Consider the following 14,599-nt stretch of genomic DNA (forward strand, 5'->3'; position numbering starts at 1 on the left):
CTCATCCATGACCAAGGACACGACATATACATGGGTAACAGCACCCCTGTATGCATGCTGCTCACCTGAAATGGGCCATGTAGTTGCGTGGTGCACTGAGCATGAATGCAGATTGATGTGTGCCTATAGGCACACAGCTGTATACACAGCCAGAACTCTACTGGCATGTGTGTGTGATCTTCATGCGTGGGGAAATAATGTGTGTGTATCCCTATCTGCAAATCCCTAACCGTATATCCATACCTGCCCCAGGGAGCAGGAGACAACAGAGCAGAGTGAGGGCAGATCCGCACTGGTGTGTTGTGGAGTGGCACTGCGCACCTTGTCATGCCAGCGTTACAGGACAGCTGTGGGTTGCTGGTTTTGCAGCCATTAATTTTGCATCTTGTAAGGGTGGGAACAAAAAGGATCCGAAGAATCCTTTCCCTCCCCCACCCCAGAAAGCATCATCAGAAGACCAAAGCAGAGCAACTATGAGTTACATACACACTTGAGCTGAGCTGCATTACATAGCTCTGTAGGAGAAGCAGGCGGAAAAGATTTGTTTGTTTCGTTTCAATCTGTGCATTTTATTTCCCTCCGTCCCTTAGCTCTGTTGCTTTCCCTCTGGACGCCGTCACCCCCTGAAGAAGGCGGGGTTCCGCAGGCAGGCGGCTAGTCACCTGCAGCACCCCAGTGGCCCCGCCGACGCTTCCAGGCTGCTGTCCGTGTCGGACGCCAGTGTCTGATCCGTGGACATGGAGGAGATGTCGTTGGCTGATGAGGATGGGGGGAGGCTCTCGCTGCTGTTCACTGCTGCACCTGTGCTACGAAAATGAACACCACCGTGATTCAACCCGAAACCCCAGAACCTCTCACAGGTCAAAGAGCAGAGAATGCAACCCTGTGGTGATGTTCAGAGCGTTCTGAACAACACAAGCAGAAAATGGGCCCTACAGGCTTCAGATATTGGGTAATATCAGATATCTTACCGAGAAACTCTCTCTCTCTGCAGTCTCTTTGGAAGAGTTATAGTTCATGCCATGTCCTATTCCTCAGTTTCTTACCACGCCATCTTATTTTGCTTTACATACCATCCTTATCACTCCTTATCAGTCTCCTTAGCATTACCAACACCCAACAATCAGATGACAGCTGCAACCATGTGAGCACCACCATGAGGACTCAGTGAGCAAACAAACAACAAAACCCGACCAACCAAACACAACAGCTCTCCAATACATGGGCTGGTATGAGATCCTCTGGTGGCAGTGCAGACACGGATGTGGGGAGGCAAAGCCATTTTCTCTCTTAGTTAAGGACTTGGTGCCCAGGCCCAGGATTTTGGTTGTAACAGCATTTTTGTGCATCACAGTTCACTTGTCCTCTGTAAAATGACAGCATTAACCTTCACAATCATTTTGACTCTGCAAAATGAGGAACCTCTATGAAGTTATCAGTAACACAACTAAACATCAATCGCATCCATAAATATTATTTACCATTATTACCAGGGCAGCTCAGTCCCAAATTCCAAGCAGACCTCATTTTAGGCATTAATATGGCACTGCAGTTCCATTAATAAAGCTCAGCCCACTAAAACACCAAGTTGCCCTGAGACCTCTGAAATTAGTCTATATAACTTCTGGTGCACCCAAATGCCTCAGCTATTTCTGTTTTCTTTCTGTCAGCACAGAAAACACATCCGTGCTATTCACTGGGGCTGAGTACCTGAAGGAGACGGCTGTCCTTTTACTACGCCATTTTTCGTTTTTTCTTCAGAATTCATTACTTCTTTGTAGATGAGTTCTGGAACAGAGAATTGCAACAGTTACAGACAAGAACTGTGCCCGTGATCAGCAACAACAAAATCCTCTGATGAAACAGTGCCCCCCATAGGCCAACACTACGTTGTCCTCATAAGTCTTGACAGCTCTTCTCATGTAAAACCTCTCTCTCTCTTCCATCATCCCCTCCTCTACTGCAAGCTCTTCTTGGAGCTGAATTGAGACAAACAGGGCTACACTAGAACACATGCACTGTTTCACGCTGCTTTACCTAGAAAAGGAGCAGTACAACTTTGTCTGCTATAAGAAAAATGATGCCGAACCCTCCTGTTTTCTAGGAGGAAACTTAACATTTCAATGAAACAACGTAATCCGCCCTGATAATGACAGTACTTAGGGTATTTGTATCTGTGAGGGCTGCTCCAAGGGTAAGGTCATGCAGATTCACAAAAGCTGCATGCAGGCTGATCTCATCACTTGTGAAAATGCAGAAGTAATGGTAGTGATTATGCGGAAAAACAGCATTTTTTTTTGCTGAGAATTTGCTCTAGAAAATAGTGTTACTGTGCTCTTTGTATCTGCTGTCGTTTCCAAGGGAAAGGCAAGGAAGCATTACTTTCAGAGTGACCTATACAATATTTTCATTATCAAGCAGCAGTTCATAGGGCTGGGTTTGGTTCTTGCTGCCGGAGGAGTTACACTGATGCACGTGGGGTGGGACCTCTGACTTCTCCACCTAACTCTGAGCTGTGCGCACCTTTCCACTCCTCAATGGTGTGCTCCCGCTCGTCCAGCTGCTTGTCATAGATCTGGGGGGGTGGCTGCAGAAGAGAAAAAAAACTACTCAGTACATTTTTCACTATATCATAAATAATTAGCACTACTTAGGTAAAGATAAATTCTCCTCTCCCGCTTTGTTCATCATCCCATATGTGCAGAACACCCAGAAACATGAATATTAAAAGTGTCATCATCTCTGGAAATCAGCTCTTAAAGCAGACAGTGGTTCTCCCTCATCCTCTTTGGAACGTGAGGCACAGCTGAGCTGCAATGGAATTTGGTCAGTGCTACCATCATTCTGCTCGTGCTGAGCCTGGAAATCTCATACACAGAACTTTTGCACAGGCAAAGGACAATCAGAGCACCAAACAGACATCAGACCAAAATAATTTGCACTGACTGTGTATTAAATACCATAGCTGACAAGTAAGCAATCTTTTGGTTTGCCTGGGCTGCACTGAGTGAAGAGGAATTGTTTTGGGCCACATATAAAACACAGACTATGGTTAACGTATATAAGAAACAAAACATGAAACTAGGGGCATATCTGACCTTGCTTTTGTGAAACTAATACATCTGTATGGTTGTATGGAAGTGGCTGCAGTTCTTAGTTCGCATTACAGACTGATGAAACTTTATGTTTCTTAAAGAAAAATGAGTCACCATCACTGGATGTGTTTAAAAACCATTTGGATGTGATGCTCAGAGACATCACAGAATCACAGAATCACACAGAATCACAGAATTGTAGGGGTTGGAAGGGACCTCCAGAGATCATCGAGTCCAACCCCCCTGCCAAAGCAGGTTCCCTACAGCAGGTCGCACAGGTCGGCATCCAGGCAGGTCTTGAACATCTCCAGAGAAGGAGACTCCACCACCTCCCTGGGCAGCCTGTTCCAGTGCTCCGTCACCTCACTGTAAAGAAGTTCTTGCGCACATTTGTGCAGAACTTCCTATGCTGCAATTTCCAGCTGTTTCCCCTTGTCCTGTCTCCACTCACCACTGAAAACAGTCCGGCCTCGCCATTCTGCCCCCCACACCTTAGATATGTATAGACCTGGATCAGGTCCCCTCTCAGTCTCCTTTTCTCAAGGCTGAACAGACCCAGTTCACTCAGCCTTTCTTCATAGGGGAGATGCTCCAGGCCCTTCACCATCTTCGTGGCCCTCCGCTGGACTCTTTCCAAGAGATCCCTGTCTTTTTTGTACTGGGGAGCCCAGAACTGGACGCAGTATTCCAGATGAGGTCTTACCAGGGCAGAGTAGAGGGGGAGGATCACCTCCTTTGACCTGCTGGCCACGCTCTTTTTAATGATTTAATACACATGATTTAATACAGGGTTGTTAGGGTAGTATGATTAGGTTGTGGTTGGACTCGACGATCTTCAAGGTCTTTTCCAACCCAAGTGATTCTATGAAAAGAAGTGCTCTTTCCATAAACCGCTTTCAAACACCTCTGAGTTTATACCCATGTTATACTATGTCCCATAGCCCAGGAACACACGTTAGCCCATCCATCGTTGTAGGAACTTATGTTCCACTACAATTTGCCTAATTTTGGGCTTCAGCATTTTGCTGTAAAGCAGCAGGAACCCATGCACCATCCCCGCATTTGTCCAGCCTGCAGCACAGAGCTGCACCCCACTCACCGCCTCCACCTCGGCGGGGTCATACCAGACATTGATGTATGGGTGCTGCAGGGCCTCGTCCACCGATATGCGCTTGGCTGGATCGATGACCAGCATTTTGGACAGCAGGTCCCGAGCTTGGCTGGCTGCAGCATGGACAGCATGAAAACACTGTGATTGGCAACCACACTTATTGCCCTCACCTGGGTTATAGGAAAATCAGAGCCCTATATGCATGATGAGCTCTGTGATTTGCCACGATGGATTTTACCTGAAGATAACACAAAGCTCTGTGCCTATCAGAACAGGCTCAGCTTTCCATAATCTTTTCTTTACTTTTTTTTTCCTTCTTTTTTAAAATCATTATTGTTTTCTGGAGTTTTTAATAAAGAGTGCCTAAACTCATGTGAAAAACACCAGCAATTCTTACTCCTAGCAGCATGCTTCCAGGAATCCCACACTCAGAATTATTTACTCTGTAGCACACTACAGAAAACATGAAAGAATAAACAAACATAAATAAGAACATCGTATCAAGTGTAACTTATCAGTTCTCTCATCTGATAGTAAAAGCAGTATCAAAGGGAACTGCCAATATTATTCAGAGAATTACTGAAGCAAGACATGGGTTGATATAGTGATGCAGAAGCAGAATTTTTTAAGGCACTGTTTCTTGTTCTGACACTGCATCCTGAAAGTGGCACTAACTGGCTCAAATGAATGCACTTCCTGCATCCAAAATATCACAACATGGTTTGACAATCATTTCTTTCATTAGTTCCAAATCCAATTCATTATCCAAATTTGTTGGAGGAGGAGTACAGAATTCTGCATGTCCCAAGGTGTTTTCTCAGACCTTTTCCTTTGCCCTTACAGTAGCCATTCTATGAAGCAGCTGTTAACTGAAGAGTAATAATTCTGGGTACTGTGCTGACACGCGCCTTGCAAGCAGCTGAGAGCCATTAAGGGTCACCCCTGTAAGCACCCAGCAGAACTGAGGAGATGCAAGACAGATGCTCAGCACATATTTGTTTCAGATTTGCAATGAGAAGTTCTTTTGATACCAAACATACATTAATCACTCTTTCTAGTTGAAGATCTAAGTCCTGCTAAGGTAAACTGTGGCTTCAATACATGATTGAAGTCATTGCTAAACATGTCACTGTATGTATCATGGAGCATTATATCCAATAACATCATCATCAAGTCTTCTTGACTGAATGTATTAAATAGGCATGCAACAACAGAGAAGAAATAGTGGAAGAAACCTCCCTTGCATAGTGGCTGATGACAAGCAAATATGGTACATACCTTTGAGCTTGTTGTGTTCTGAGTCAGCTGGGAAGAGAGAATCAGGAAACAGTTTGGGGAAGGTGAGGCCAGCATACTTGGGCCGGTTCTCCACGTAGTTTCGTACAGTTGGCTGCAGCTTCTTCATGAACTCTGGGCAGGGCGTTCCCAACTGCTCTATGACTTTATTCCACTGGTCAATATCTGGACATTGGGAGTTAAGGAAAACCCAACACAAGCCCCAGACCCCAATCCTCCTGTATGACCATTACCTGGAAATCCCCAGAGGTTCCCACTCCCTCCATGCAGCCTCTGCAGATGCATTCTTTTCCATTATTATGCCCCTGGGTCCTCCTGCCCACCAAGGACGCTGATCTCTCACATGTCTATATTATCTATAAGCATTGCACACACCCAAACCCAACCACAGGTGTGGGAGTGACAGGTAGGAAACAGGTTTTTGTGCTTAAAAAGAAATCTTATTACAAGCAATTTGTATTGAACTCTTTGGTTTTCTCCTTCAGATTTTGTTTCCTTGAGCCAATCATTACACACGAGATAGATGACCTGTGGTTCCTGCAGCCATGCTCAGAACAGAATTTACTGTGCCTAAAAAAAGTTAAGTGTATGACCAGAAAAACAGCACCATTTCTACATCATGCTAATTCATAGTGCTAAGAATTTGATAACAAGATAAAAAAGAAAGTGTGGGGGGAGAAGCACACGCAGACGTGGGAACATTTACACTACAAAATGTGGTGATCGGTGCTTTGGAAACACCTACAGGGAATAAGCTTTTATGAGATAACATCCACAGCTTTTCAGCACAGGAATGGTGTTTGTATTGCTTGTGTATGTTACTGTTGTCATAACAGTGGAGGAGTCAGACAAATACAAAACACACTTCCTCATAATCCAGGAGAAAAATTGGGCCCACAGAATGAGAGTAACAGAAAACACATACCAGTGGGCAAAAAGTAGACTGCTGGTGCAGCAGCTGTTCAGATCTTCAGGGAAATGGAAATGGAAACCAGGGATTCTCACGTGATTTGAAAACTCAGCAGAGACTTAGTTGGCCTCTCCTGAAATGTCTTTTTTGAGCACTAAATAAATACATAGATAAATCAATAAAATAACACATTTAAAATTACAGCCCAATAAAAAGTATTTAAATGAATAAAACATATTTTAAACACCTTTTCCTAAACAAAAAACTGAAGAATTTGGGGCTGTAGCTGCTCAAGGAGTACCCTGAGCTTTTCATAAAGAATGTGAATAGAAGATCAAGGGTGACAGTGTGGTTTGTGGATGGAGGCCTTTCTGGGGAACACTCAGCTTTGGCAGACTGAAAAAAACAAGTTTTGGTCACAGGAACTGGTTCTGTGTAACCGAGTGATCTATGGGTACCACTGAGCCTTTTCACCATGGTCTATGTATCAGTCACCTCAGATGTCACCTACCCAAACACAGGACTGAGGAGAACACACCAGCTATGTGCACAGCAACTGTACTGAGGAGAGAGGGTGGTCCAGGCCCATTGGCTGATGGCAACACCAACCAACAAAGTTACTAATGGAAAAAAATAGTATTCTGAATGCACAGTGAAGAATTTGTATTAAAAGAACCCACAACACTCTGTTTTTACAGTGAAGCCAACTATTGAGATGTACAGACTAAAAGTTCATCACTTTTGCTCCTGTTCCCACTGATGCAATTGTAAATTGCAATTTACAAGAACCACATTTTGTTCCTTCAGCTGCACTGAAGCCTTGAGTTCCACTATATTCCTGCAATTATGCAAAAAATAAGGAAATAGAGCTTGGCTATGAGAGAAAATTTACAGTACTTCACCATAAAAATAATAATAATAATAAATTCTACTGAAAGAACTTCTGCAGTTGCACCAAAAAAAAAAAAAAAAAAGCTAGTGATTAAAGAAAGAAATGTAGAAATCATTGCCCTTGTGCTTAAGCTAGCTAGGATCAAAATACAAATATTTTTTTCTCTTTCAATATTTTGACTACATGAATGACAGTTTTTTAGTCAATAATTATATTTTCTTAAGTTCAACGAGACTGTGCAGGAGATACTTGCAATAGGATGATGATGCTCTACAATACACTAACATTTAGCCCCTCATTCTTCCCTGAGAGTGCTCAGCTGTTTAACCATCAGCAGTTTATTAGCATTTGTTTATTCTCCTGAAAAAGGTGAGAAGAGAAGAAGGAAGAATAAAAGTCTCCTGCTGCAAATCCAATGGCCAAGCCATGCCCAGAGACCAAGCACTGCTATTCCACATTACTTCAAAGTGTAACTCTGATAACAGTGTCTCTTTCCCAAATCCTCCTCAAACAGCAGCTGAAGACTGTATGTGTGAACCCTATTATTTGGTTATTTCACCAAAATGCCTGCATTTTTCAGGGCTTTGAAGCCATGCTGGATGGCAGAACATCATGTTTTCCTGACCAACAGACTGGAATCTTCACCTATTATGCACATACCCCACTGGTCTCACTGCATCAGAGCAGGATTTGCACCTTCTGTCTTAACACATATCTTCTGGAGTTGGGTAGAACAGGAGAATGTCAAATCTCACTTTTATATTTAAATGTAAGCACCACGAACATGACCTGGTCATGGCGTTCTTTCCTCATAACAGAAAGAGAGGGTGAATTTATCTTATCATCACCTCAGGACCTTAAAGGATGACCCTTCTGGGAGTTTTCTCCTTAAAAGTGTATTTTCCATCAATGAAAACTGACTGCATTTTTAAATCCCAATTTTTGATGTACCCAACTTGTTGAATTACTGTGAGCAGCTCTGCATTCCTCACCCCAACACCAAACTGTACAAACTGCTACATGGTTGGCTCAAACCAAGTCCAGTTTTGACATTAGATCTCTCTTTCTCTCTCCCCCCAACCAGAAAAACACCCAACCCACACTGCTGCAGGAGTCATCTGTGCAAGACAAGTTTATTTTTCCTCATGGTACCATAGTTTACATACTGATGTCAGCACAATTTACAATAAACACAGAAGAAATACAAAATGGTGGACTGATATATACATTTGACAAGACGAAAATGTGGGATATTTTCTGTGACAAGGGGATTGCTTTGAGAAGAAGGGGGCATTTGGAAAAACTAAACCACAAACATATTTTGCCACATAAGCAGTGACAATATATGTGGTATTGTAGAATGTGTGAATATAAAAACCACGCTTAGCACATACAGAAAACGATTTCAAAAAATGACCACTGATCATCTGTTAGAAGACAGTGGTGATGGCTGTGCAGCTGCCACTAACCCTTAAGATGGAGATGTACGACAATACCTTAATTAAAATTTTCTACTGTACTTTTATTTTTTAGCTAGCAACTTCATTCAGTTGCAGAGCATCTTTGCTTATGCAGCAGAAAGCTGCAATGCTGAGTGGACAGACCAGATGGTTACAGCATAGGACTGAATCTTTCTCTTGGATAAATCTTATCACTTCCCTCATGGACTTCTCATCACTGCAGCATCTACTTGTACTGATCCAGGCTGTGCCCAAGTTCCTATCATGGATGTGACACACTTCTGTTCTCGTGATGGATGCATGGTGATGGTGTCCCTCACTGAGAAGGAGCAGTACAAACACTGTGAAAATCAATATGATGTGCAACAAACAGACTGCAGTTGTAGCATGAGACTCTGTAAGTGACATCTTGTGTGGCCACCTCTGGCATTTGTTCATCACATCACATGAATTTTACATTTCTTTACTGAGTGGTTTGTATCTCCCTGTAAGCATTCCCAACTATTCAATTTAAAGCACATTCTTCCTTACGTGCCCCATATGCATTCAGCAGCTAAAAAAAAAACACACGCACCTCAATATGCCTCACCAGATACACAGCTCACCAGATACAAAGGACCCAAGACAACTCCTTAACTCCCTCTTCAGGTAATTCATGTAGTGCTGAGGGAAGAAAAACACACAGCTTTGAGCAAAACGTATGGAATAGGTGTCCACTTTCAGGCCCAGCTGAGTTCTGCTCTCAGCTCCACCATCCAAATTGAATTCAGGGAATTCAAAGACACTCCATGAGTGGAGCAGAGCCATACCTGAACCAAGCATTCCATTCTGCCTTAACACCATAACATTTTCTGCTTGTGAATCTTCCACAACCATCTGAGATCACTGCATGTCATTATGTGTTTTTATTCAGCTGCATGGACCATTTTGATCAGGAAACAGAAATGATGCAGAATGCTCTATAACACTTAACCGCTGGGAAAAGGCAAACAATTTTGCTGTCAGCATTTGTAACCACACTACTGCAGAGATGCCAGTGATGCTGCATGCAGTCATGATGCACCATGGCCCTGGCACCCTGCTGGCTGACTGGTGGTGGCAGCAGCCCTCTTCCTATGGTGCTGAACAGATGCTGGTGGAACACAGAGAAAAGCAGAGCAAAGCATAAAGCACAGTGCGAATTCAGCAGTGTGTTCTAAGTACAAATGAAGAACATCAGCCCATTTACAGAACAATCCCAAATGTATCAGCAGCTGCTTGTGCTGATTTCAGACGGGTTGCTTCAATAAGAAACACTCTGTAATGGTTTAATTATGGAGGCTTTTTGTGAGTTCTTTTGAATAATTCTGCAGCTGCATGAAAGCAAGCAATTTTAAAGCACTGTGTAGGACACAGTCCATTTGCCAACATTGTGAAGTTCATTGAGGCCACAGGTGCAAGGTCCTACACCTGGGTTGGGGCAATCCCAAGCACAGGTACAGGTCAGGTGGAGAATAGCTTGACACCAGTCTTCAAGAGAAGGATTTGGGAGTGTCAGTTGATGAAAGACTTAACGTGAGCCAGCAGTGTATGCTTGCAGCCCAGAATGCCAACCATATCCTCATTGATAGCAGTGACTCAAAACGTGTGACCAGCAGATCAAGGGAGGTGATTCTGCCCCACTACTCTGCTGTCATGAAAGACAGAGCACTGGAGTACACTGTTCCCAGTTCTGGGGTTCCCAATACAAGAAGGACATGGAGCTGTTCGAGCAGGTCCAGAGGAGGGCTACGAAGGTGATCAGAGGGCTGGAGAACCTCCCCTGTGAGGACAGGCTGAGAGAGCTGGGGCTCTTCAGCCTAGAGAACAGAAGGCTCTGGGGGGACCTTAAATCAGCCTTCTACTACCTGAAGGAGGCCTACAGGAAAGCTGGAGAGGGACTTTTTATAAGGGCAGATAGGGACAGGACAAGGGGAAATGGTTTTAAACTGGAAGAGGGTGGCTTTAGACTAGATGTTAGCAAGAAATTATTTGCTGTGAGGATGGTGAGGCACTGAAACATGTTGGTGTGGTTGTGGATGCACACTCCCTAGAAGCATTCAAGGCCAGGCTGGATGGGGCTGTGAGCAACCTGGTCTAAGAGGGATGCGTCCCTGCCTATAGCAGGAGGTTGGAACAAGATGATCTTAAAGGTCCCTTCCAACCCAAACCATTCCATGATTCAATGAATTTCTGTTGTGGTTATTTGCAGATTTCTCACATGGAATCCTACAACACTTCAGTCCAAAGCTCTAAAGTAGTTCAAACTGCAGCACTGAGCTGCACTCAACGCGTACTGCAATTATTGCCCCTCCAGTCACAGAAAACACAGTGGCACAACCTGGGCAAGACCCTCCTGGAACACTAACAGTGCTAACAAGTTCCAAGGGCGCTGGGAAGTGAGAGGTGTTCTGACACACCTGTGAATGAGATGCACTTCTGATCACATGAAACTCACAGGAATTCTGGCATTCCTTTCAGTCCAACAGTCCTTCCAGTTGCCAATTGGTGCAAAACTCAAAGCAGAACGTTATTAGATGAGGTCATGAAAATATTACTGCCATTTCCTACTCTCAGTGATTTTCTGCTCCTCAGATTTTCCTTTTTCACATTTTAATGAAAATATTGTACCCTTTAAAGCATGAGTGAAGCCACAAATGGAGCGCTACGTTGAATTAGTATGTGTGTAACACTATGCACATATACTCTTGTCAGTGAAAATCCCTAACCTGTGGCCATTTCCTTCTCTGCTACCCCAGCACCCCTTACACAACACTAGAAATTAGGCCTGAGTTACTCCTGTCTGCCTACTGACTGCAGAGCTTCTGTCCCATCGTCCTGGAATAAGCAGCAACTTGTGCCCATTGCATTACAGCCTGGACTTAAGGACTCTCAGTTACAGGGGCAGGAAAAACTCATGACGTCCAGCCATTGATAACAGCACAACCAGAAACAAGCTTGCTGTGTATAACGCTGTGAGGTGATGGCTTACAGACATTTGGGCTTCAAGGATTTGGATGTGAGACTGAGCCTCGCTGCTTGGATGCAGCATAGTGTGTGTTACAGCAGCCCTGTATGTGGGACTGGAGGGGAAGCGTTGGGTGCCCACTAAGCCAAGTGGCCGAGAGGAAGGATACGATCGGTGCCAGGAAACAACACTGCACCTTTAACCATTTCTCCCATGATGCACCCTACTGACCACATGTCGACTGAAAACAGAAATGAAATGGAGGTAAACAAGCGAACAGGAGCACAACAACAAATCAATGAGAGACGTATCTGATCGCACGTGGCATAGGAGCTGCTCTACGGAGATGTTTCACTCACGCACGCGTGGGCTGTAGCAGCACAGCAGGTCCAGGAGAGATCCACTCAAACAGCTTTCCTTACCCCAATATGGTAGAAATACAATAATATTAAATACAAAAACCAAACCAAACGAAACCAACAAAAAAACCCCAGCAACCTGAATGAGATCTACAGCTGCTTACTGTGTCATAAGAACCCTTTATAATTCAAATTCACCAATTGGTATATTTTTTTCTCTTCTAACACTTCCATTTGCATACGTTATCCAGGTTCATTCCACTTCTCACCGCAGGTGAATGCTGCTCTTTGCATTCAGCGAGGAGATGCAAACTGCTTTTCCTTTCTCATTTCAGCTACAGAGATATGTTCATGTTTCCTGAAGCTGAACAGACAGAAGCCACAAAAGCAGCCTGGATCCCACGAAGACACATTCACCTATTACTCAGGGGTGTGAAAAGAAGTTGTGGAGAGCACTGGACTTCCACAGTGCTCCCTTGCAGCCTGCTGGCCCCCTCCCATCAGCACTCCATGATGCCAGCAGTGCACAGGAGGTTCAGAAATCTCCTGATTTTTGTTCTATGTGACAGGGAACACCCATTTCTCAATGGCGCAGTGGAGACACAACAGCACTGAGCTGTACTTTCTGCACTGAATTCCAGAGCAAATCAGGGAACTATTCACCTGTTACAAAGAAAAGCAGTTCAGCTGGGTTAAACGCAGCTTGCCACTATCTAAACTGGAACACGGTATGGAAATAACACTCTTCACATCCAGCATGGAACTAAGGTGGTGCTTTTCCCAGTACTGACGCCATAAAACCACATTACCTCTGCTGTCCTTGCTCTATGATTAACCATAGGGCATGGAAGCATGAAAAGAGACAGCCTGCTCTCTCAGGACCAGAAGCTGGGGGAGAAAAAGGAAAGCATCATGCTGCTGGGTTACATGTATTCCTGCAACTTACACCAAGCAACAGCTAAAAAAGGATTGGGTTCTGAATGCTAATGTTCAAACCTGAGGAAAATGTTCCATGCCGGGTCTAAAGGTTATCTGCTGCTTTGTTTAGCATATGAGAAGCTGAATGTCTCCAAAACAAATAAATAGTTAAATAGAGAAATGAACAGAAGGCTACTTGTTGGGAAGCAATAAGCAAACCCAGAGATGCAAATTGTTGTTGCTTTCATCACAAGCTGGATAGCATGCAAAGTATTAGGGGAAGATTGAGCAAGCAGTTGTTTGTTCAGCTGTTGTTAACCCCCTTTCTATTGCCAGAGGTTGCCTTGGGACATCACTGCTCTATGCTGTGGCCAAGAAGTTCCACTGGCTGCCTACTGAACTGAAAATGCTGTGAGGCAGAGATTATTCTTCCAACTCTGCTCCTCAGGTTTTGGCAAGGAAACTTTCTAAAACTGCCAAATAAGAAGCAGTGAAGATAAACATCTGAATATATCTGATGACTGAAGAGAATGATTGGTGCCTTCTTCCTTGCCTTCCCCCTGCTGCTCTTCTGAGCCAACAAATCAGATCAGAATTGAAGTATCACTGCATGTTCAAGAGAAGCAGTGAGCTGAAGGTCAGGGGCTCGTTACAGCCCATGTCCAGCAGCAGTGGTCAGAAACCTGTGAAGGATTTGAGAGCACTGTAATGTGCTCCATTAGTTTCAGTCCTCTGTTCCACTAAGTCCAACACAAACTCAGATGGAGCATAAGATATTTCAGTAGTGCAAACATCAGAAAAACAAACACCCGAAGAGCATTTTCACACAATTCCATTAGAATTTACCTTGGTTTAATTTTTTTTTTTTTTTTTCCAAATGCAAGATATTCTCAAAGATTGGTGATGGTTCACCAAAACTGTGGAATATCCTTAAATATCCTTTAATATCCTTAAAATACAAAGAAATGAACACTGATGTTTGCTGTCACATGGATATGTGCACAGCTCTAGGCACAGTCTCAGCAATTCTTTGCCTTGATGCTTTAGGATCATCCAAAATCGAGTGGCAATGAGTTAAATCTACCCAAGTCTTTGAAGTGAAATGATCTAGATTTGGGCAGCTCTTGGTGAGAGGTCCCTTCTGCATTAGAACACCTGTGACATGGATTACCAAGAGTGGGAGATTTTTAATTATTACTATAATCTTTTTAAAAATCTCTGTGAGTCAGCTCACTGCACAAAGCTCTCTTGAAATTAGTGCCCAAACACAATCTTTTTTAATCAGTCCACCTGAGTGTGTATGTATGCTTCACAACAGAAGCATACATACAGAAATATTCCAGGGACACCACATACATCCCTGGCACAGCCAGCTCAAGGAAGTGCACACCACAAAGCACGTGGAAATATTTCCACTGTATGGAACCTCTTGGCCAGTCCCTGGTTCTGATCCCACATCAAACAGATCATAAACCAAGCCAAACTTAAGACACTGGGATGCTATTGCAATGTATTTCTATGGCCAAAGAAGTATTTCAGATTTGATTTCATTAAGCGCTCTCATATAAACTT

General features: G+C 43.7%; 1 protein-coding gene across 1 annotated transcript in view; it reads right to left on the reverse strand.

The window, feature by feature from the left end:
• Positions 1-570: 570 nt before the first annotated feature.
• MAPK10 (mitogen-activated protein kinase 10) overlaps positions 571-14,599 on the reverse strand; it is a 108,823-nt gene continuing 94,794 nt past the window's right edge. The window contains exons 10-14 of the mRNA XM_042871025.1: positions 5,485-5,667; positions 4,195-4,319; positions 2,524-2,587; positions 1,711-1,788; positions 571-801 (exon numbers count right to left, since the gene is read on the reverse strand). Coding sequence (XP_042726959.1) covers positions 659-801; positions 1,711-1,788; positions 2,524-2,587; positions 4,195-4,319; positions 5,485-5,667 — 593 coding nt within the window. The 3' untranslated portion in view covers positions 571-658. The remainder of the gene's footprint in view (positions 802-1,710; positions 1,789-2,523; positions 2,588-4,194; positions 4,320-5,484; positions 5,668-14,599) is intronic.

This window comes from Lagopus leucura, unplaced genomic scaffold (genome assembly GCF_019238085.1).
Source record: "Lagopus leucura isolate 7727_CA_CO unplaced genomic scaffold, USGS_WTPT01 Super-Scaffold_100004, whole genome shotgun sequence".
In the NCBI taxonomy this organism is placed as follows: Eukaryota; Metazoa; Chordata; class Aves; order Galliformes; family Phasianidae; genus Lagopus; species Lagopus leucura.